The sequence below is a fragment of the Vigna umbellata genome, chromosome 3, assembly GCF_029865625.1.
Source record: "Vigna umbellata cultivar VRB3 chromosome 3, Vumbellata_1.0, whole genome shotgun sequence".
In the NCBI taxonomy this organism is placed as follows: domain Eukaryota; kingdom Viridiplantae; phylum Streptophyta; class Magnoliopsida; order Fabales; family Fabaceae; genus Vigna; species Vigna umbellata.
The window spans coordinates 12,706,889-12,731,184 of NC_142167.1; the positions used below are offsets into that span (position 1 = coordinate 12,706,889).

The 24,296-nt window shown below is 35.4% G+C and overlaps 2 protein-coding genes, 1 long non-coding RNA gene and 1 pseudogene across 3 annotated transcripts; 1 reads left to right on the forward strand and 3 right to left on the reverse strand.

Moving 5' to 3' along the window:
* Positions 1 to 7,369: 7,369 nt before the first annotated feature.
* On the reverse strand, positions 7,370 to 8,446 carry LOC148201671 (protein FAR1-RELATED SEQUENCE 5 pseudogene; annotated as a pseudogene).
* A 2,819-nt stretch (positions 8,447 to 11,265) lies between these two features.
* Positions 11,266 to 12,420, reverse strand: LOC148201672 (uncharacterized). Its single transcript, XR_015785333.1, has 4 exons — positions 12,306 to 12,420; positions 12,129 to 12,210; positions 11,527 to 12,041; positions 11,266 to 11,431 (listed from the first exon to the last, which is right to left on the reverse strand). It is a non-coding gene; the product is annotated as an uncharacterized LOC148201672 (long non-coding RNA).
* Positions 12,418 to 13,846, reverse strand: LOC148201673 (uncharacterized). The gene is made up of 4 exons (XM_088109461.1): positions 13,370 to 13,846; positions 13,161 to 13,286; positions 12,521 to 13,069; positions 12,418 to 12,426 (listed from the first exon to the last, which is right to left on the reverse strand). Exons 1-4 carry the CDS (start codon positions 13,844 to 13,846, stop codon positions 12,418 to 12,420), a joined length of 1,161 nt encoding a protein of 386 aa, XP_087965587.1.
* Positions 13,847 to 17,369: 3,523 nt separating this feature from the next.
* LOC124826123 (sulfite exporter TauE/SafE family protein 4-like) lies at positions 17,370 to 20,535 on the forward strand. Its single transcript, XM_088109908.1, has 12 exons — positions 17,370 to 17,620; positions 17,963 to 18,122; positions 18,287 to 18,487; positions 18,587 to 18,648; positions 18,740 to 18,801; positions 18,917 to 18,968; positions 19,076 to 19,162; positions 19,250 to 19,300; positions 19,394 to 19,633; positions 19,719 to 19,812; positions 19,937 to 20,077; positions 20,179 to 20,535. The coding sequence occupies exons 1-12, from the start codon at positions 17,468 to 17,470 to the stop codon at positions 20,259 to 20,261; spliced, it is 1,386 nt and encodes a 461-aa protein (XP_087966034.1). The 5' UTR covers positions 17,370 to 17,467; the 3' UTR covers positions 20,262 to 20,535.
* Positions 20,536 to 24,296: the final 3,761 nt, after the last annotated feature.

Consider the following 24,296-nt stretch of genomic DNA (forward strand, 5'->3'; position numbering starts at 1 on the left):
ACCATCATCTCCTAGGTTTGCAGTTTGACAAATGTCACATAATTCCTGAGTAATAGGTGCAATCTTTGCATTCGATTTTCTTAGTTTTTTGTTGTTTGACCTCATTCTCTCCTCAACAGCTGCTTCCCAAATGTCATCATCTAACATTTCATTTCCTTCTTCTTCAACCGTCGATCCTTCAGCCACCAGTTCCTCATCCAAATGGAAAGCAGCACGGATGGTGGGCTCTCCACGATCCTGCTTTCTTACGTACCAATCAAAATATACCTATAACAATCAAACACAAAAACTCTACTCAAATAAGAACATCAATAGTTAAAGAAAAGAAATAACAAATGTTAACGCACTTACATCTCTTGTCTGAAACAAAACCTCAATTTTTTTCATCTTTGACTTAAACGGAAACCATGTCCATATGCGCAGGAATCTCCAATGAGAAGAATGAGCATGCAAAGAAAGTCGTTCAAACGCCCAAAGCTACAACATCAGAAACAATAGTTAGCCAAATTTACAATGTAGTCCACCACATTACTTAATCAATTATAACTCATGTTACCTGCAGCACGACGATATTGTCACTCAGACTCAACGACTCATGGATAGCTCCTGACATTATTTTCTTACAACATCTATTCAAATTATGTACAATATTTTTATGTATAGCGGTGGCCCAATCATATAGACACAAACTGTCCAAGTCATCTAACACTGCATAAGGCATGTTAGAAACATGTATAGACTTCCTAGGGAAAAAAGTACAATCAAACACACTAATATAAATACAACCGACAAACTACATCAACATCAATGTCATCATTATGCACAATCATATTAAATATGTTCATGAGCTCCTTCAAAGTAGTTGTTTTTGGATTAAACATTTCACCAACCATACCAACTACTGATTGATCAAAAGGGACGTCTAAACCCCCTATTTCTAAACCTAAGCTCATAAAAACATCAACAAATGAAACCACTTGTTGACTAACTCTAAAACCTTGATGGTGCCCAACCCACCGGCAAACCATCTCTTTCAACAATTTTAAATTCACCTCCAACGGGCTAACTATTTCCAAACACCACCTAAATGGAGTGCTACTAATGCGTGCTACATGAGGTTTTCGTAGTAAGTCATTCATTTCCAAAATGTGGGATGAATCCATCGATGTTCGCAGTCACCTCTACACAACATAAAGAAAACATGATCAATAACTAACATTCATCAATAACACATCATCTATAAAAATCAAAAAATACATTTAAACTTACTTTTCCTTTTTGGGATTCCATTGAACTTGCTGTTATGAAATATACAAAAGTTATTAAGTAAACAATACACAACAACAATTACAAAAAAAAAATAAACAATACAACATTGACGTAATGATTTCTTTTGGGTTTAATAATTTAATCAACATAAAAAATAATAAACCAACAACAAATAATCCTACCAACCTTGGATAAAGCTTCAATCCTGGGTGGCTTGCAGCAAAGAAATGCAAAAATGGTGAAATACAAGAGATGAAGGTTAGGGTTCGCACCACAAGAGCAATGGTGGAGACGAGAGCGAGACAGCCCAAGAGCAATGGTGGAGAGGGAGTGGGATACAACTTCAATGGTGGTTCGCGCCACACACGAAGAGTTGGACAGAATACCACAACAAGAAGGACCAACATCAATGGTGGAGACGGAGATGGGAGTTTAGGGTTTTAGTGACAGAAACAAAGAAGAGAACGAAAGAAGAATGGAGAAACCGCAAATGGAAGATGAATGGGAAACCGTGAAAAGGATTTTCGTCTTTCTGCCTCAGCCTTCCAAAAATATCCTCCAACAATACATTAAAAATTGTAAAACTCTTATTTGAAATGCACTAATAGCCATCCACCATGTGGCGTTGTCAAAAGGTTGACAACTTTTAGTTGTCAAAGAAACGTTTTCCTAAAAGTATGGATTCTGCACTAAATATTTGGTAAAGTCCTCTCATGAAACAGAAACCCAAATATTGCTCCCCAAGCAGCTTATTCTCAATATACTCCTCTTTACATTCAACTTTGTTAATTCCTCAAATAGATTATCAAACCCTTTTTTATTTATCGCAACTTCCCTAGTGACAATTTCTTCACAAATTGAACTAGTGTATGGTTGATCGCACCATAATTGACTTATCAGTTCCACTTTCTTAATTGTCATACGGTACTCTTCCAAATTATGGAGATTCAAATTCGACCCTTAATCTATTGTTCCATATGATTGGAATTCTCAATTTTCCACTGCTCTCTTCCATATATCCCACCCTTTAATTCAATTGCACCACTTCATTTCACACTCCTGTCAATTGTTGTTATTCTACATTATTAGATACTTTAACCACTATCAGATTAACACATAAAACAAAAACAAACTTGTGAGCTGATAATGAAGCACCAGAATCAGGTTTTGAATATTCACAACTACTTATTTTATAGTAGTGACGCTAAGAAAATTTGCTTGCAAGCATTAATGTTTATAAATTAAGTGTAGTAATCAGTTTAATAATTTTATTGTTAAGATTAGTAATATTATTTAAACATTATTTGATGAAATATAGTGGAGACATAAGAACAAATTGATGGTTTTCATGAGAGAGAATGAAGAGTGTTAAAGCAGTTAGAATGTTTTGGGAGAAACTTATACTGAGTCCAACAAATGGCAATTAAGTTGTAGAAATAAGTAAATGATAGTGTTTGGTCCAACTACTTAATCGAACTATGCGCATAAAAACCCTTCCAACTACACTAATTATATATAGTCAAAACAAATTAGATAAATGACAGTATATGGGATAAATTTTAGGGAAATCGACCGGACTGAAGTAAACTCCAGAAAATAGATCGTATGGAGGAACAATACAAATTAAAATAAGAATGCAATCATTCAAGAACGCCAATTTTGTAAACAGAAAATAAGTCAATGTGTTAGAGAATAATTATACCAACATAAACCCTAATTCATAAAAATGTACTGACCCATGGCACAACACACCACGGCAAGGGTTTCACCCACCACAGCCGAGAACTTCAACCACGACGAACAACTTCAAACGTCGAACAACAACTTCACCCAACTGGAATGACAACCGAACGAGAACAATGACAAACGTCGAACAATAGCTTCAACCAACCGAAATGAAGAAGAATGGAGGAGAATGAAGGAAAATAGAGGAGAATGGAGGAGAACGAAGGAGGGAGTACGAGAACAACAAAGAAAATTGGATAATGGAGAAGACAAAGTATTACGGGAAAAAGAATTTGAATATGTAAAATAATTCATACCTGTTATAATGTTTAATTGATATAGATCAATAATACTTGTTCTAGGGTTAACAAGTATAAAAAAAGGATTTTTATACCTATTCTGATTGCAACCGGTATAAAATTATTTGTATTTTAACACAACATTGTCACTGCACCACTTTCTATACCTATTTTTATTATAACCGATATAGAAAAGTTTCTCATATTCAAAAAACTACCACCAAGCCATTTTTTATACCTGGTGAATTTTAAAGGTATAAAAAATCGCTATAAAAAGTATATTTTCCACTAATGACACTTTGAAGTACGACTAAACCTTAACCTGCGTTCGAACGCCAACAACCTTTAACTGTAGTTCGAACGCTGGTTAAGGGTCCACTGCATTTCGAACGTAAATTATGATTTTGTCGTAATTCGAAATGTGGTTACCCTTTTATTATCAATGGAAAAGCACAAAGGAATAATGAAGAGAGAAAGAAAGTACTAACCGCATAGCACGACTGAGACACAGATAAATGCAGCAAGAAAGCAAGAGAGAGGTGCAGCGACAAAGGAAGGGAGACACAAAGCGATGAAAAAGGAAAGGAGACATAAAACAGCAAAAAAGCAAGAGAGAGATGAAGGTGGAGGGGAAAATTGGAGGCATAAGAGAGAATGGGTCTTGAGGGTGTAGAATTTGACTTTTAATTTTTGAAAAATAATCTTGATAAAAGATTCTTTCATTTGTTTTTAAAGGATCGCGATATTCTAACAACGCAAATTTGACAAAAATTTGACAACGCCACGTGTCAACTTTTAACTGGTCGAAATTTGAATGTTATTTGTAATTAAAAATCTGATTTGGAGGGGCCAGAAGTTAGGATTCCGAAAGTGCCCTCTTCATTTTCGAACTGTATGTTCTGTCCTTATCAACCTCTTCTCTCTCCATTTTAGGGATTTGAATTTCATTTGAACTTCTCTCTTCATAGCAGTGTTGTTCGTCCTCCATTATAAGGGTTTCGTTTGTTTTCAAGATCTCTCTGTCCCGCTTCCCTGTGACCATTGTTTTGGTTTGAATCTCTGTGAACATTGGGTTTGTTTGTTTGAGTTGTAGATCACCGTTGTCTCCTTCGGTGTCTCTGTGAACTCGTCTTCTTTGTTTGAGTTAGAGATTAGTGTTGTGTCATTCGGTGTGGATTTGGTGGAAGTTGTTACCTTTTTTGTGCAATGGGTTCGTCCGGTGACAATGGTTGTTCGAACAAGGTATGAACTTTTTCGTGTCTCCGTATTCGTATTTTGGGGAGGGGATTTTGGTGTTGCATGTGTTGGTAATTTTTTTGGTGTGTGTTGCTTTTGGGTTGTGACTTACGTTGGTTATTTGTACCAAAATACATTTTTTTTTGCAGTTGTTTGTTCGTCACTCATTGAAAACGAAACGTATTGCTTCTTTGAATGACATTTTGAGTGAGGAGCAGAAGTCCATAATCTCCAAGACTCACTTTCGATGGTTTTTAGAATTACATGATAATATTAAGATTGGAAGGAATATTTTGAGCGATTTATTGATTAGATGGGATGATGACAGAGGTGGTTTTAGTTTTAGAGATAAATTTGTTGAATTCAAGGAAATAAATGTCAGCTTAAGCCTAGGGTTGGGTTTGGTTGGTGAGCAAATTAAATTGAATGAAAACAAACTTAGTGAAAGTCATTGTCGGAAGTACTTTGGTGATGGAAAATATGAATTGGATTTGGTATATGAATTTATATTGAAGCAACACTAAAAGTTGCCTTCAATAGATGTTTGTAGGTTGTACACTTTGGTAGCAATTAGTGAGGTATTGTTTCCTAATCGCAGCAGAACAATATTCCCAATTTTGTTTGAAATTTTTGATAGAATAAGTGATTTGAGAACTTTTTGTTGGGGTCGTGTGTACCATTATCTACTTAGCAGTCTGTGCAATGCTTGTACAGCGTGGAATAGAGGAATAGGTGCAACCACTGTTTATGTGGATAGTTGTGTATACGTGTTCCAGGTAAATTTGTTACATGGATTGTTTGTTGTTTGTGAATTGAGATGACTAATTATGACGTATATGATGTATTTCAGGTTTAGTTTTGTGATCGTTTCATTCCTTCCAATGTTTGTTTACATAAATATCCAAGATTTTTGCATTGGATGAATATAAATGTTGGTGACAAGTTCATTAAACGTGCAATGGAGACAGGTGTGGTATGTACTTAATTGTTTTATTACATTTGTTTTACAAGTTGTTTTATGTAATGGTAATTGTGATGAAATTGCAGATGCTTGATGATTATGGTGCATCAAGGACAGAAAGTAGTGAAACATTTGTCAAAGCATCAGTTAATTCAAATGGAGAGGAATTGAATAAACAAGAAAAATCAACAATCAATACGAAACTCATAAAAGGTATTAATGATGCTTTAGAGGAACAAGATGTTGTAATTGAAGAACTTGAAGAAGAGTTATCTGGATTGCAGGCTGAGCTGCTTCAAGAGAATAATAAAGATGAAGGTGGTTACAGTACACCCTGTAACCAACATGATTTTTACAATAAGTTTGACTGTGAGGGAGGAGTTTACAGCCATGAAACCGTTATGAAGGAAAGAGTACGTCGAAAACGTTACAAAAGCCGAGTTTGTAGAACTCCCTACACTGGATATAGTCCGAAACTTGATTGATTAATGTAATTTGTGATTATTCCAGTATTAGGTTGATGTTTAATTATGGATAGTTGTATTTCGAACATTTTTCTTTTGTATTGGTGATAAAGAAAGTGGTTGTTTCAGTATTGAATGTTATATTAATTCCATTTCTTGTTTGGTAGTAGTGGGAAGTTTTAATTGTGGTAGTTATATGAAATGTCCAGGTGTGAGGATGTCGTAATCCATTACAGGGGACTTGTAATCAATTAATATTACAAAAAATCTCATTCTGTACGATAAGTATCTTTGCGCTACCCAGACATGGTTGAATAACTCCCCAGTAGTGTTTTTTGACTGTTCACAGGTTCAGAGTTCATGGGAGGGAAACCTGAGAGAAATTAAAGGTGTTGTAATCGATTAGACGGGAGTATTTAATTGCAGTGGGGTAGTGGGTGACTGTAGTAACTGTCGGGTGACAGCAGTATTTGTCATAACATTGTGCTCTGTAACAGAAAAAAAATTGGATATGAACCGTCTTCTTGATGAGCAAAAAGAACTGTCAAATACAGTGATGTAATCGATTACAGAAAATATGTAATCGATTACCACTGCATTGCATGTGCTGCGTTTTTGAAAAGGTTTTACCTGTCGAGGTTAAGGACAACATTCCAGTAACAGATGATGTAGAACCATATCATCCCAAACCCATATATATCAACATTGTGTATTATCTAAGTTGTTATGAACAGCAGATAACAATGACATAAATCCAATTGGAGCAACTTCAGATAGTTGGGAAACTTCATGGGTTTGGGTTGAATATTCCATACACTCTTGCAGTTGTGCAATAGTAGTTGTTGTGGTTTCCTGATTGCACAAAGGAACGCATTTTACCAACATGTAACAAAAGTAATGAATAATACTAGTATTACAACATTTCAAGTACTCACCGCCGGTTGAACAGTTATTGTTGAAGAATTTTTCCTTGGAGCAGATTTCCATTTTTTAGTTCTAGTTTCAACGACTGACTTCAATCTGTTAGTTCTCGGTCTGTCTTTTCGCTTCACAGCGAGTGGACTACGAACAAGTACATCACTGCTTCCATATGTATTGTACGATGGAGTATCGGTCACAGGATTCTGATACCTTAGTTGTCCTCCCTCACTTATGATGTTATTTTTTAGTGATGAAGTTAAACCGAATTTTTTACCTACACATTCCAATTCTTTTTCCAACTCATTAGAAGCACATTCAGATTCACATGCAGTCTCAGCTATGTCATAGAACCGCTTACACAACGATTGGTATCTTTGCATCTTGGGTTCCTGCTACAATTGACTATAAGATGCTCTAATAAGTGTGTGCTTTCTTCGAACATTTTTGCTCCAACGACGAAGAACATATTTCGAGGGGACATTATGTACATCTTCTTATCCGAGAACCAATAAGGAATGGCGACATATGATGCCTCTAAACTCAAACAGTAGGCAAGAGCACCTTGTATCGTTTGTAAGAGGATCAAATTGAACATGGTAATATTTTGCCCAACATTTCCCATCCGACATGTACTCTTCTTTTATTGTGTAGTTGTTCAAAATACAGTCCTTCACCGTGTTCTTGATGAAACAATTCATCCTAGACTGAAACTCAATTTGTACTTCTTCAAATTTTGCATGTGTGTACTCAACTTGAAATTGTCTCTCAATTGGTGATTGAGACCCACATGCAACATTGGTATTGAGAGAGGAGAAGTCAACTTCAATTTCTTTTTGGGCCTTGAATTTAAGAGCATTATCGTACTGAACCACAAACTGTTGAAGTGTGGTACTGGAATTGATAAATCCATCAAAGAAAGCATTCATTCCCTCACTTCTTTGAGTTGTGGACATACCAGCCCAAAAATGATTCTTCAAGTAACAAGGGACCCATTTTTGTCTCTCTTCATACAGATTACATAGCCATTCATTATTTTGTAACCCATGTGTGGTAAGTAGTCGTTTCCAGCCAATGTCAAAGTCGGTTGCATTACCAGAGTCATAGACAACCGATTTTATATCACACTTGATCCCAACATAATTGTTATACCCTTGAAATTTTTCAGGTATCTTTTTCATGATGTGCCACAAACACCACCTATGCTTTGTTTTAGGGAAGACATCTTCAATTGCATTTGCCATCGCCTTACATTGATCTGTTACAATACTGTAAGGCGCCTTGTTTCCCATGCATCTTAGCCAACATTTGAATAACCATACAAATGACAAAGTATCCTCAGCTGAGAGCAATCCACAACCAAGTAGAATGGATTGTCCATGATGGTTAACTCCTACAAATGGAGCAAATGGCATGTCGTACTTGTTTGTCAAGTAGGTAGTGTCAAAAGAGACGACATCACCAAATTCCTCACATGCAGCTCGGCTACGAGGATCTACCCAAAATACACTAGTAATTCTATTATATTCATCCATTTCTATGTCGTAGAAGAAATCATTATTGAGCTCTCTCATTTTTTAGAAGTGATGTAGTAATGCTTGTCCATCACCCTCTTTACACAGTGACTTTCTACGTTGACCAATGAAGTTCCTAGCATCCCGCTCCACAAATTCCATGTTTTCATATCCACCAGCTTCACTAACTATGCTAAGGAAACTCTTATTAATACGTACACCGGCATCATCGTTCACCCCCAAAGTGTGTTTGGCATGCATGTTCAATTTTCTATTAGAACGGATTAGATTGGAGGTTTGTGGACACAGCTCATGCTTGTGCTCTAGAACCACAGTCCTTACAAACCATTTGCCCTCTTTTCGTGCAATGGTTATTCCAGCAGGACATTGATTAGTCTGACTAGGCAGAGTTTTAACTTATGGACGAATGGTGGAAACATATTTACCTTCCCTAGAACAAACCAATCTCAAGTAGTACAATTCGTTGTTGTCATCCTTTTTAGAAGTTCTGGTTCAGACGCCAAAACCACATCTTCTCCCCTACATCGAATAAAATTTCTTTGTTTCTTCCATTGTGTCAAAACATATGTTCAAAGTAGGAACCAACTCATTACAGTTGTCATCATCGTCAATGCTTTCTCTAACCACATTGACGTTGTTGGGATAAGTGGCCATCAAAATAATGTCTTCCCTGGAAACATTGGTTAATGAATAAAATTTATAATCATAAATCAGTTTTCTTACAATAAATAAACAAACTTATTACACTATAGACATCACTAACAGTGTTAATGAAGTGTGTAGTGTTGTTTTATTTAACTAAGACGTCTTATATAAATGGTTATGTAAGAAAGACGACCTATAACGAGGGTTACCCCTACTGAAAAGGAGGAATGAAGAAATATTTAGACGACTTATAACCATGTATACTTACAGACAAGGTGTTGGAAGAAATTTACTTCTCCTTTAATGATCTTGTTGTGCTTCTTACCAACCTAGAAATAATGCCTTTAATGTGTAGTTTAAGAAAGTTGGAAGAAAGACAAATGAAAGTTGACTTCCAAATGGGGAAGAAAAAGCACCACTAATGCACATGGTAGGGATTCATTTCTTTAAGGTACGATCATTTAATGCAAAGTAGATGGAGCAGAAGTTATGGTGAAGGTACGAATTATATTGTTTAAGGAAGGAGCATTTAATGCATTGTCATAAAGTAGGTAGAAGGTGCAAAGACGTGGAGTGATGCAGTCACTTCCCATTTCCCCACATTAAATGCAATTCTGATTAATTAAGATAAAAGATTTCAATTTGCATGGGAGAGTGGGAAAAGGTATACACCACACTGTTTCATTATGACTCTTGAAAGTCAGAACAACATTAAAAGATAATTAATTAATAATTTTTAATAAATTAAAATAATTAATAAAAATTCATCCTAAATCTTTTATTCGTGTTTATATAACCCATAGTACTTAGTAGCAGCCCATAACTGGGGAGCAACTCAGTCATAACAGTGGAGCAGCCATGCACTTTCGGTACATGTCACTCGTAAGTGATTACAGCGTTCCTATAATCGATTACAGCAGCTCAATACTGCCTTCCCACCCTTGCCTGACCAAGCACCTGTAAGCACTCATCAAAACACAATGTTGGGGGCACCCTATTCCTGTCCAATTGCCTTATAACTACAGTCACACCCACAAGTTCCCAACAAAACCACCTATCAGGTCATGCTGTCTCAATCAACCCAGTGTACTTAGTAGCAGCCCATAACTGGGGAGCAACTCAGTCATAACAATGGAGCAGCCATGCACTTTCGGTACATGTCACTCGTAAGCGATTACAGCGTTCCTGTAATCGATTACAGCAGCCCAATAGTGCCTTCCCACCCCTGCCTAACCAAGCACCTGGAACCACTCATCAAAACACAATGTTGGGGGCACCCTATTCCTGTCCAATTGCCTTATAACTACAGCCACACCCACAAGTTCCCAACAAAACCACCTACCAGGTCATGCTGTCTCAATCAACCCAGTGTACTTAGTAGCAGCCCATAATTGGGGAGCAACTCAGTCATAACAATGGAGCAGCCATGCACTTTCGATACATGTCACTCGTAAGCGATTACAGCGTTCCTGTAATCGATTACACCAGCCCAATACTGCCTTCCCACCCCTGCCTGACCAAGCACCTGGAACCACTCATCAAAACACAATGTTGGGGGCACCCTATTCCTGTCCAATTGCCTTATAACTACAGCCAACCCACAAGTTCCCAACAAAACCACCTACCAGGTCATGCTGTCTCAATCAACCCAGTGTACAAATTACTCCAACGTACTAAATGGGGAGTTGTTCAATCAAAATAGAGGACAAGCGATGTAGTTACGGTAATCAATAAACTCACTCCAACAAAAAAACAAACACAATGAAAATCAATATTACGAAAACTTTAGCTGTATTCATTGAGTCGAACAACTTCACATGTACATAAATCGAACTAATAGACTTCCAATAGTATAATTGTCAACAATGTATATTCTTTTACTATAAATCAAGAATCTAAACCTAAGGACACATTTCTAATGCTATAGTAATCTAAAATGTTGCAACGTGTCCAATCTTCAGATGTTGTCCTCGTCCAGGATCCAGTCACATATATACTTTTTCCTAAACGCAACCAAGTCTTCCTGAAATTAACATATTGGAATTCAAAACCAATGTCAAGGTTCTAATAATGTAATATTGAGAAATTCATAATTTAACATACATTTGTATAATCAGGCATGCTTTTCCCATCATATTTCTCCTCTCCATCCCAAATTTCAATAGATTTCATCATGATTACACCACAATCGTATCTGTTCAAATGAAAAAATACATATATTACTTTTGTTAATGGAAACACAAAATTTTTTAACACATTGGTAATATAATATTACGTGTTTGGTTGGACTGGGATGTTGGCTTTCTCAACTAACAAAGGACACTTCGAAACTTCAAGTTTATCCGTCAACAAACCCCAAAACCGTTGAATATTTTGAGCCTGTATGGTTACAATAACGAAAACACTGACTTTAAACTAACTACGATTTAACCACTCATTTTCCAAAAAAAAATTGTAATCATGGTAAAGCTTACAATGCTTCTATCAATCCGACAACGTCCTTTGATACCATTGGCCAGTGAGTCTATGACATAAAACTGAAAAGTGCAGACCTTCAGTGCATAACACCACCAATGATCATCACTTACAATTGGGATGAACACCTACACATGTTTTGGAATATGTCAAAATAGTAACCCATCATCTAAAGACTACTATCTGCTTACAAAGTACATCTTACTCACCCAATCAGCAGATAGTAAGGCCTCAAGTCGAACCAGATCGTATCGGAAATATGGCTGGTAGTCAAGAAGTTGCCACACATGTTGATTCGCTGGTCGTTTCCTATAGTCGTGCAGCACATGGGTCTTCAATATAAAATTAAACCATCATTAAACAACCATGTCAATGTTAAATTGTACCGTACAAAAAACCAACAACGTCTAATTAAACCATTTATCCCAAACATAGGACTGAATACAATCCTCTTTATGACTCCACTCAACCTTTTCTCAAAGTACATGAACATTGTTGCTGCAAAAATTAAAGCCTACATAACAATGAACAACTTCAACATCAAATTTATGAACTTTCTAAATTGAATGACAACAGTAATTAAAGTCAACTGTATAATTACCATGTTGTCTACACATTGCCTTGGCCCTAAAGAGCTACATTCACTTGTGCTCAACAGTTGAGACATAATTTCACACACGTAGCTGAAAAAACAACATTATTAAATCAGGTACCAATATCATTGACCATAAATCAGGTACCAATAACAACAAATTATAATAAATTATTTTGTTCTAACCTCCGTGGAATGTCTCTCCGCGTAACTGCGTGGTACAACATATCCAAATCGACCACTGTTCTTGGATCACCAACAAAAGAACACAAGGGCACTACATTCAAGGGTTCTACATTCAAGGGTTCTACATCCACATCTCCGTCACCATCATCACCACCATCGCCAACGTCAATGACAAGTATTGGATGGTCACTGGTTACTCCTTCTTCTTCTACAACCGTTGTACAAGCTGCTTCTTCATCTGCACGTTCTTCATTTCCTTCATTTGCATAAGCACCTCCTTCATTACCCTCGCCTTCAACATCACCAGCAGCTTCAGCACCTGAACAAAATGGTTCTACAACGACATCTCCTTCGCCATCATGAACACCATCGCCAATGGCAATCAAAAGTGGTGGATGCTCAAGGGCTACTCGTTCTTCTTCTACAACAGTTCTACAAGCAGGTTCGTCATCTGCAGGTTGTTCATGTTGTTCATCTGCAGGTTCTTCATGACCTGAAGGAGATTGTTCCACCTTTCGAAACTTTAGACGATCACCAAGTACCTTCCTAACAGCCGCAATTTCATGTCTGAGTTTTCTTATCTTGAGGTTGTTTGTTCTCAGTTTTTCCTCAGTGGTTGATAGCCAATTTTCATCATATTCATTTTCAGGTCGTACTTCTTCACGCTTGGAACCTTCACGCCTCAATCCCTCATCCAAATTGAAAGCACGACGTATGACGGGATTTAGACAATCATTGTCATTGAGGTACCAATCAAATTGTACCTTTGACAATGACAATAAAAATACAACAATCACATAACAACAGCAAAAATCATAAAAAATAACAACATAAGTTCATAACAAAGTTACTTACCTCGCTACTCCTAAACATAACATCTATTTTTTTGGTTGTATAATTTAACGAACAAAATCGCCTAACGCGCGGAAATTCCTTGCGAGAACAATCATCATGCAAACCAAGTCGTTCATACGCCCAAAGCTACAGTTAAACCAATGAAACTAATCAAAACAGTTATTACTATGGATTGACTTAATACAAAAAACAACCACAATAAATCATACCTGCAAAACAACAACATTCCCACTTATGCTCAAAGAATCAACAATCGATCCAGAAAGTAGTTTCTTATTACATCTATTTAGACTATGTACAAGATATGTATGTACAACATTACTCCAATCATAACTAGACAAACTATCTAAGTCATCTAAGACTAAACAAGGCATGTTCGAAACATATCTTGCCTTCCTAGGAAAAAAGAACACCACAAAACAAACTAATACATACAACCGACACACCACATCTACCTCACTATCATCATTAGCTACAACCACATTGAACATATGTATGAGGTCTTTCAATTTGGTAGATTTTGAATTAAAGGATTCACCAACTTTACGCACAACTGATTCATCAAAAGGAACATCCAAACCCTCTACTCCTAACCCTAAACTCATGAACACATCCTGCACATTGAAAGGCACCAAATGTTGGCTAACACTAAACGATTGATGGTGGGGAACCCATCGACGAACCATCTTTTTCAACAATTTTAGGTTCGCCTCTATAGGATCTACAATTTCTAAACACCACTTAAACGGAGTTTGTAAAATGCGCATCTTATGTCTCGCTGGCAGTAAGGAATTCATGTTGGCAATGTACGATGTATCTATCCAAGCTCGAAGGCGCCACTATAAAACAGTTCAAAATTATAACAGTCAATTTGCTTCTCCAAAACAACAAAGAAAACATTCGTGTTTACTGTCTACTTACATTGTTATTAGAGGATTCCATTTTCAACTCTAAAAATAGCGTCTGTCAAATATTCACCTACAATAGCAAAGGCTGATCAACTTACTATTAGTCAAACTCCTCCCAAAACGCAAGTACCCATACCATGGAGTTAGGAATCCTGAACTCAGCTTTAAAACATAGATTACACAATCAAACTCACAATAAACGGGAAAACGAAACAACCACATACATAAATGGCGAAAGGAATAAATGGGAAAACACGGGTTCGCCAACAAAAAACCGTCGTCAAATCTCCTAAAAACAAAAGCGAACAAGGGCATACAAAATACCTTGCGATTAACACTCAACCCAACCAACCAAGGAACAAGAGCGACGGTCAAAAAACCACTCCTTTCAAGAAAATGTGACAACGCTTGCCCCTTCAATACACTTCCTCCCAACACTTCAATGGTGGACGGAGACAAAGGACTTCAATGCCGGACTTCAATACTTCCAAACACGATTTCGTAGGTCAAGAAAGACCATCTCGGTGGCGTGCCCAAAGTTCAGAATGGTGGACGCAGAGTTTGGGAGTTCATTTGGTGGAAAGCCAAGTTTCGAATGAATAACTTGGACACAGAGAGTTTCGGGAAGAGTATGGGCGCCAACAGGTTATTCCAAAAATGTCCTCCAAATCAGGTTTTTTCCTTTTCAAATTTCCAATTAAAACAGTAAATCACAACAACCCACGTGTCGTTGTTAATTTATTGTAAAATAGGCGTTGTCGAAGAAAAGTTTTCCTTTTTTTTAAATTGTTCAGCATTCAAAAAGACAATATGGTAAATTTGGAAGTGCAGGAGAATTCATAGAGCTGCAGGAGAACATCTCAATTTATTATTGGAAATAAGTATACAGTAACAAAACTGATCATCCGGTCCTATTGTCATTACTATAAATAATACAATCAAAGAAAAAAAACAAAATAACATTATTATTTTTTGCGTTTAGAATAAGCACAACATTAAAAAATAAATAAAAACCCAAATTTATATAATATTTACATCTTATACCATAACATTAATGCTTCCATGTACAATAACATTAATCCTTCCAACTATGACATCACTATTTTGATAGATTATTTTAGTTAAATAACACGTCAAATGAAATGTTACAATTAATATAATATACTAGATATTAATCTAAATTATATTCACAATTAATATTTATATTTAATTAAAAAAATTAATTTGAATTTTAGAATTAAGTTTGAAAAGTTTAGAAGAATTTGGTAATTGATAATTAATTTCAATTTTTAGAATTTAACATCCTCTTCCACATTATCCACAAACAAACCAGTTTGAAGATATTAATACGAGAGATTTTTATTTTTTTAACAATGGGATTATCTAATATATATTTCATGTTGTATTTTTTAATAAAATATTTTCTGTAAGGTTAACTTATTATTATTATTATTATTATTATTATTATGTTATCTTAATTGTAGATATTTTATCAAATATTAGTATACTTTGTACTCTATTTTCTCTTTGTCTTAAAAACTAAAAATTATAGATTTCAACTGAGGTCTGCATAAGCACGCAACTTATAAGTAAATAAATAAATTACTCAAAAATAAACTGTTTATTGACATTTCTGTATTTAAAGATTTGTTCTGCTTTTAGATTTGATATTTTAAAATAAATGCTTACAAAAAAAAAAACAAATAAACTCAACTTGAAGTTTTTGTCCAATTATTTCTCCTCATCAATCATTTCATACAAAGTTCTTTTGTACATGATGCTTCCCACTCACTCTCATAGAGGCAAAAGGTGATTTTTCCATGAAGACTATATATTAAAAAATACGGTCTTCAATTTGTGTAATTAGAAAGAAATAAAACTTTTGAAAAAGGTGGTATCTAAAATAATATAATATTTCACCTAATGAACTGCAGAATGGAGAAATATTTTGAATACCAATAAACATGATTCTGGTAATCACAAATTTGAAGAATAATGACTTTTAAAAATAACTAAACTAATTTTGGTTGATTAGATAATATTGGAAAATATCTGTAATTAACTTAACTGTACATATTAATATATAATAGTAATAATAAATTTTTATCTATAATTACATATAAAAGTAATTGGATTTTGTATTGTTATTGGGTGCAAAATATGTTTTTTTACCTTTTCTTTATGAATATAATTATTAGAGATTAGATTATCTAATTGTTTTTTGTACGTTACATTACTGCTTTTATTATTATAATATAAACTTTGTTAATTGTATTGATTTGATGATTACTCCCCACATTATATATTAGTTATACTAGAATAAAAAAATATTATAAAACTTAATAAAAGATAACTATTATATGTATATATTTTCTATAATTTGTATGTAAATTTAATGATACATTGATTTAATAATTATTATAATATTTAGTTATATTATAATTTAAAAAAAAGTAGACATATATACTTGCATATGTGTATATTTTTATTTTTTAATTTAAATAATAAATTTTTAAAACAATATAATAAAAGAATGTAACTGTTATTTTCTGTATAGATATTTTTTCTCTATCCCACACCCTTATTACCATAATTAATAGAGATTGTATTTTAATTGCTTATTTGATATATATAATAATTTTTTTACTATTTTTATCCTTGCAAACATAATTAATTTTACTGATTTAATAATCTGTAAAACAATTATTAACCATAAATATCAATTATTATAATGAAAATTATAAAATTATAAGGATTAATAAAATATAATATTTTATGTATATATTTATATAATTTAATGTAAATTTGATAATATTTGGTATTTAATAATAAAAAATATATATTTGCCTTTCTCCATAGTATACTTATCCCAATAACTTTTCTGAAAACCATTATGATAAACATAATTTAAGAATGTTATGATTTTAGATCACAAATCAAACTAAAAAGTATTTTTTCAACCATGAATTTTAGAAACATTACCCAAATAATCATTCTTAATAAATATAATTTATAAGTTTTATTTTCTCAAAAGATAAATCAAAGGAAAAAATATGGAGATTTTTAAAAAAAAACAAAAATTTTCCCTTTTACCAACCAATGCATGTCTCATGAATTATGATTCCTCCCTCATACTTAGGATATTCTGGTTTACAGCAAATCTTGATAAAAATGGAAAGAAAAGAAAAGTAATCAATCAAACCAGAGATTGAGACAAAAGTGATATTGTGAACGACCCTCCAGTAACAAGGTGCCACGTGTGACAAGTAGAAGCAGTTATAAATTTGCTACTGTTTCCTCCACTTGTATATTTGATGTGGAGCACAACAAAAACAACACACAACATAAACACAGTACAACTTTCATCAATCATTATCGTTTCATCTTGTGTTCATCACCATGCTGATGTCTTCACGAGGCTTCATAGCTTATCTCGTATCTGCTTTCTCTTGTGCTGTTCTGTCTGCGCTTTTTCTCACCAACCATTTTCATCATGGTCAAAATTCACCTTTGCTAGCCTCCAGTTTGTCTGGAACTCTTCGAGTTTGGCCTGTAAGCACTTTCTTTTTCTCAGTATGTGATTCATCAACAAAAGAGTTAATGCATACCAACATGGTATATGACTTGTGCTGTCTTATTTAGTATGTAGTGAGATGTTCAACTTAGGAAGGCTGTGTACGGAACAAGATATGTCTTACAAAAACATGCGTATTTATTACATACTTTACAAAATCATTAAGTAACTGAAAAACAGAAGTGGTAATTTGTTGTTTTGCTGTTATCATGAAAAGTTACTTGCTTTCTTTTTCTACTGTTAATTATTCTTGATACTTTGAAAGATGGTTTTTTTATTTAATAATGATTGTGGATTGTGTTGTGTTTTTCTGTGTGTAGGATTTGCAGCCAAGTTGGAGACTTGTGTTGGCGACGGTTATTGGGTTTGTTGGATCAGCATGTGGAACCGTTGGTGGGGTTGGAGGAGGAGGCATTTTCGTTCCTATGTTAAATCTGCTTCTTGGCTTTGATACTAAATCTGCTGCTGCTCTTTCTAAATGTACACAGATAACACTTTCTCTTATGACCAACTTTCTCTGCCGTGTTACTTTCTAGATTTGGTTTCTCAGAACATGTGGATCTATGTTGTGATAATTGTGGGTTGTGGTTGGTGTTTAAAAATCTGGTTTTGGTGTGACTGACATGTTTGTCGAAAATGTTAAGGTATGATTATGGGGGCATCGGCATCATCGGTTTGGTTCAATGTGAGAGTGCCTCATCCAACGAAAGAGGTGCCCATATTAGACTATGATCTGGCGCTTCTGTTTCAGCCTATGCTCATGCTTGGAATCACAGTTGGTGTTGCTCTCAGTGTTGTCTTCCCTTACTGGCTTATTACTGTTCTTATCATCATTCTATTCATAGGTTAGACACCAATCTTTTTCATTGAACTAATCAGTTTTAGGCCACAGTCATAGAAGAGTGCTTTTTTGTCTCATTTATATGGGTTTAATCTTTCTGCAGGAACTTCTTCAAGGTCTTTCTTCAAAGGAATCGGGATGTGGAGGGAAGAGACTATTTACAAGGTCAATTTTCTTGATTTGAGGCTATGAACTTTAATTCTTTTAATCCGAGTTTTTTACTTTCCCTGTTTAATTTTTGTTTGCTATCATGCAGAGAGAAAAGACCAAGCAACGAGCGACTCTGATTAATTCCCACGATGAAGATAAGACAGGCATGTACACTTTCACAGTACTATATTTTCATATAAAATGAAAAAAGTAAACAGTACAGAAAACTTTCATACTATTGTTTCTCTGACTGAATGAGTGTTGTCTTTGTTTATGCAGTTAGAATCGACACAAAATGTGAGCCTTTGATTCCTAGAGAAGAGAAGTCAACTGTGGTATGCAAACGTGTAGCACATTTCACAGATTATTCATTTTGCTTTATCAGAAACGAATAGGCAAATTTAAGATACTTGACTTTTTTTTGTCCAATGAAAATGTTCAGGAAATTTTATGTCTGAACCTTAGGTGGAAGAGGATTCTGGTACTGGTTCTGGTTTGGGCTGGTTTCCTACTAGTTCAAATCATCAAGGCAAGTGTCCCACCTCATTTTCCTTCTCTTTATCGCTTACATTTCCATTAAAATGAGTTCAAAGTAATATCTACTTTTGGTCTGCAGAATGATGTGGAGAGCTGCAGTATATGGTATTGGGTGCTTTTTGGCTTGCAGGTTAGATTATAGAACTCATTAAACACATAAACTCAACTTATTATGTAACTGGACTAATTCTCTAGCACTTTTTATTCTCTCATTGTCTTGCAGTTTCCAATTGCACTGTTGTTGTTTGGCTATGAAGCAGTGAAGTTGTACAAGGAGCACAAAAGGAGGATGAGCACAGGGAACTCTGAATGCATATGTGGAGCTTCTATAGAATGGACTGCTGTGAACCTTGCATTCTGTGCATTATGTGGCATTGTTGGGGGAGTTGTTGGAGGCCTACTTGGTTCTGGAGGTGGATTTATTTTGGGCCCTCTTCTTCTAGAGATTGGTGTCATTCCTCAGGTAGATTCAAATGCCCTTTTGATTGAGCTAAAACAGTTAAATTTGGATCACAATTCAAGGTGTTTGATTTGATCATATCTTGTAGGTTGCCAGTGCAACAGCAACATTTGTGATGATGTTTTCCTCATCTCTGTCTGTGGTTGAATTCTACTTGCTCAAGAGGTTTCCCATTCCTTATGGTAATTTACATTAACTCTTCAGCCTTTAATCCCTTTTCTCACTTTCTGATGATGTTATTATCTTGTTACCAGTTACATTAATATAATAATAACTTTAGTCTTTTTCTTTGGATTTTTCTTGCAGCATTATACCTCACCTCAGTTTCTATTTTGGCTGGCTTCTGGGGCCAGTTTTTTGTGAGAAGAATTGTTGCATTTCTTGGAAGAGCATCAATCATTGTATTCATCCTCTCTGGTGTCATTTTTGCCAGTGCTCTCACAATGGGTAAAGAAAACCAACCCAAATTGCTGATTACAATTTTTTGTTCTTAATGTAGTTAATACATGGAAGTTTCTGATTGTGAAATTTTTTCTTTTTTCTTTCAGGTGTCGTTGGCATTGAGAGCAGCATTGAAATGATAAACAACCACGAGTTCATGGGATTCTTGGGATTCTGTTCCAGCCAGTGATATATCTTATATTATCTTAGACTGCATGAGAAATAGAAAAATAAAATTTGGTGTGAATGAAAATGAAGTGTGAAGAACAATGGCACTAACAAATGTTGGTCAATGCCTGGTTGACCACCATGAACGTCAGTGTCGATAATAAATAAGGCTTGTGAGAATAAATTTGTGGATGAGTGTTAGCTCCTCGCTAACACGTATATCACAGTGGTTTCAGATTTCTTAAATTTGTGTAAAGAAAAAAGAAACAATGGAAATTATATCACTTTGTTTTATATGTTTGGATGTTCAAAAGATGAAGATACCTCCTCAGATATTCTCGTATAAAATTGAGTGGGTCATCTTAAATTATTATTAGTATATACCCAACATGCTTTAAGACTTATTGGAATATTAATATATAAATCAGAACACCATATAGGAATTTATGTCTTCAATTTGTAGCCATATCTGGTGGACCAAATATGTTGAGGTTCATAGCTTTTTCATGTGGTATGCAAATACATTGTGTTAGGGTCTTAAGGAAAATAAATATGAACAACATTGAATGACAAATAAATATCGCTGTCGTTGTCACGGATTTTGGTCATAAATGTGTGGATGTTTTAATAATAAAAGTTTTATTTTTTGAGTTGGATTTTTTGAACAAATTGAATGAACTGAATTTTGGTGTGAAGAGTGTGGAAATTGAATACGGAATATGCATCGTTGGAATGTTGTCGGCTACTGCCTACAGAGGTGTCATCGTCAAAGAACATCACGTGACCACGTATATGTTTTGCTACAATAATATAATAATGATATTTAAATTTGTCCCTTTCTGAAAAATTTACTAAGGTGAATTCTATTAAAAAATGCTTTATTTTGTATCCATCCCTTCAAAATTTTGTTTGGTTGTGAGGGAAATTTTATCACTATTATATATTGGAAAATGTTTTTGTAAGATGCCCCTTTTGAATTATGACGTCACTCGGTTCCTCTTGGTTGGCACTTAACCTCACCTCATCATTGGATCCTTTGAATAATGTGTTTAACTTTTGAAAGAAACCGCGAGCCATAAACAAAATTCTTAGACAATGATTGAGCTTATGCTTAGCCGAAGGTTTAAGAATAAATGAACGCTAATTAATAAAAGAAATACATCTGAGTAAACAAATTAAAAGACGTCTGTCAGCTTGTCATTCATGTCGAGTTTGACTTGATTAATATTTATTGTTTAGCCCCAATAATGGTATTCATATACATTACAATATTGTTTCGTCTTTTTTTCCATTTTTTCCCTCTAATCATTTCGAATTACTAATAATTTAATTTCTCTCTCCCTTTCATCTTTAGGGATATTTTTCACTGCGCACAATGAGAATTAGATGAATTAGAAGACAAATTTGCAAGCACCTGAACAGCAACAAAAAAATGTCTCTTTTAATCGCAGGTGTATTTCTTTTAAAATGTGTACAATAAAGATAGAAATTAAATTAAAATCAGATATAAATGACATATAATTGTTAAAAAACACTTCCCATAAACAAACTAAAATGCATCCACCCAAATTTGGCTTTTTTTTGTGATTGGTTTTTATTTCTGCTATTAGACTCAACTTTTGGTTTTAGACCGTTCGGTTTTTTTCTGTCCATTTAGTCTTATTGTGTGATTGTTCGAGCTTTAGTTAGTGATCGGCCTGTGTTGGACTCCTACTGTTAATAATCATTCGATCATTGACTTGTGTTTGTTACAGTTGTTTTGATTGGCTATATATTGTAATTTGTCTTTGCAGTTTGTAAGTTTTTTTTACAATCTCGAAGTATTATTCAGATCATTTTTCTCTCTGTCATTTACTTTCTTATTCTTTCTTCTTTGAATCTGGGTTTTCTGTTCTTCGTTTCACGCGAACCCAACAATTGGCGCCCACCGTGGGACTGTGAATCAAGAAATTCCAGAAGCGATGGCAACCAAGTTCGATGTAGAGAAATTCAATAGATCAAATGACTTCGGGCTGTAGAAGATCAAGATGGAAGCTATCTTGATACAGCAGGGCTGTGATGATGCATTAGGAGGAGTTGAACATGAGTGCTACTCTGACGCAAGAAGAGAAGAAAAGAATGGTTGATAGGGCAAGAAGTGCAATCATATTGTGTCTTGGTGATAAGGCGCTAAGGGAGGTTGCGAAGGAGAGGCTGGAATATGGGCAAAGTTGGAATCATTGTATATGACAAAGTCGTTGGCTCATAGGTTGTGTTTAAAGCAACAACTTTATTCGTTCAAGGTGACAGAATCAAGAACCATAGAGGAGCAGCTTGCAGAATTCAGCAAGATTGTTGATGATCTGGAGAATATTGATGTGAGGTTGGAAGATGAAGATAAGGCCGTTATTCTTTTGAATGCACTTCTAAGAACCTTCGAGCATTTCAGGGATGCCTTGCTCTATGGTAAGGATCAGGTGATTACTTTAGAGGAGGTTGTGATGTCAATTCGAACTAAGGAGTTTCAAAAACTTCAAGATTCGAAGGCAACTGAGGTGGAGGCATCTGAGCTCGTTACGGTGAAAGGCAAAGGGAAGAAGCAGGGGGAAATTGGAAGAAGCCAAAACCAGAAGGTACGAAATAGGTGAGATGTTTCAAGTGCCAGAAGATTGGACATATCAAGAAGTTCTGTCTAGAGAAGGGCAAAGTCGTTCATTCATAAGAACCTGCTGATGTGGCTGAGGCGTCCGAGGGATATGAATCTCTGGTGTTCTGGTGGCTTCATCTGAAGATTCTCAAAGGAGCTAGGTCATGGATTCTGGCTGTACCTATCACATGTGCCCGATGAAGGAGTTCTTTAAGAGTTTGGAGCAAAAGGAGAATGGAAATGTGCTGCTCGGTAATAACAAGGCTTGCCGAGTGCAAGGATTGGGGTCGGTAAGGCTGAAGATGTTTGACAATCGGGAGATGGTGCTGCAGGATGTGAGATATGTGCCTGAACTAAAGAGAAATTTGATTTCTATCAGTTCGTTTGATCTTAGGGGTTACTCCATGAGGTTGAAGATGGAGTGATGAGAGTGTATTCTAGAGATTCTGTGATTGTCAAAGACAGAAGAAAGAATGGCTTGTATATTTTGGAGGGTTCGACTGTCATTGGTCATGTTTCGGTAGCAAGTGAGAAGTCAAAGAATACCGCTAGGCTTTGGCACTTGAGGATGGGACATATCAGTGGGAAGGGTCTTGAAGAATTGGAGAAGCAAGGTTTACTTCTGGGAGATGGAGATAAGCTGCAGAAGCTGGATTTCTGTGACCACTCTGTCTTGGGAAAATCACATAGAATATCGTTCGACAAAGGGAAACACTTAACCGAACAACCATTTGAGTATGCTCATGCTGACTTGTGGGGGCTTGCAAGAACTCAAACTCATGGTAGAGGAGCGTACTTCCTAAGTATAATTGATGATTTTTCAAGAAGAATGTGGATCTACGTTCTGAAAAATAAGTCTGAAATGTTTCAAAGGTTCAAGGAGTGGCATACACAGACCGAGAATCAATTAGGGTGTAAGTTGAAATGCCTGAGAACTAACAATGGTTTGGAGTTTTTTTCAGAGGAATTTAATGAGTTCTGCATGGTTAAAGGGATCAAGAGGCACAGGACTGTGGTGGGAACTCCTCAACAGAACGGTTTGGCTGAAAGGATTAATAGAACAATTTTTGAGAGGGTTTGGTGCATGTTGCTTGGATCGGGGTTGTCAAAAACTTTGTGGGGAGAGGCGACCTCAACAACAGTCCGTCTTCGGCTCTCAATCATAAAACGCCAATGGAAGTTTGGAATGGACAGCCAGCAGATTACTCAAACTTAAGGGTGTTTGGTTCTTTGGTGTTTACACATGTCAAAGGGGATAAGCTGGAGGTCCGAGCGGTGAAAAGTGTATTCCTTAGATATGCTGAAGGAGTTAAGGGATACAAGTTGTGGAGGTTGGATAATAAACCTTCAACATTGATCATTAGTAGAGATGTCGTTTTTGATGAGACAAGAATGGCAATGCATTCTGAAAATCATGAACGTGAGAAGAAG

Bases quoted from the DNA above. Each gene is read 5' to 3' on its own strand.
- LOC148201673 (XM_088109461.1), bottom strand. From the start codon at position 13,846: ATGGTTCGTCGATGGGTTCCCCACCATCAATCGTTTAGTGTTAGCCAA. The intron at 13,287-13,369 runs GTATGATTTATT...GTTTAACTGTAG, and splicing joins GGAATGTTGTTGTTTTGCAG to CTTTGGGCGTATGAACGACT. The intron at 13,070-13,160 runs GTAAGTAACTTT...TCATTGTCAAAG, and splicing joins TTATGTTTAGGAGTAGCGAG to GTACAATTTGATTGGTACCT.
- LOC124826123 (XM_088109908.1), top strand. From the start codon at position 17,468: ATGCTGATGTCTTCACGAGGCTTCATAGCTTATCTCGTATCTGCTTTC. The intron at 18,649-18,739 runs GTCAATTTTCTT...GCTATCATGCAG, and splicing joins GGGAAGAGACTATTTACAAG to AGAGAAAAGACCAAGCAACG. The intron at 19,634-19,718 runs GTAGATTCAAAT...CATATCTTGTAG, and splicing joins AGATTGGTGTCATTCCTCAG to GTTGCCAGTGCAACAGCAAC.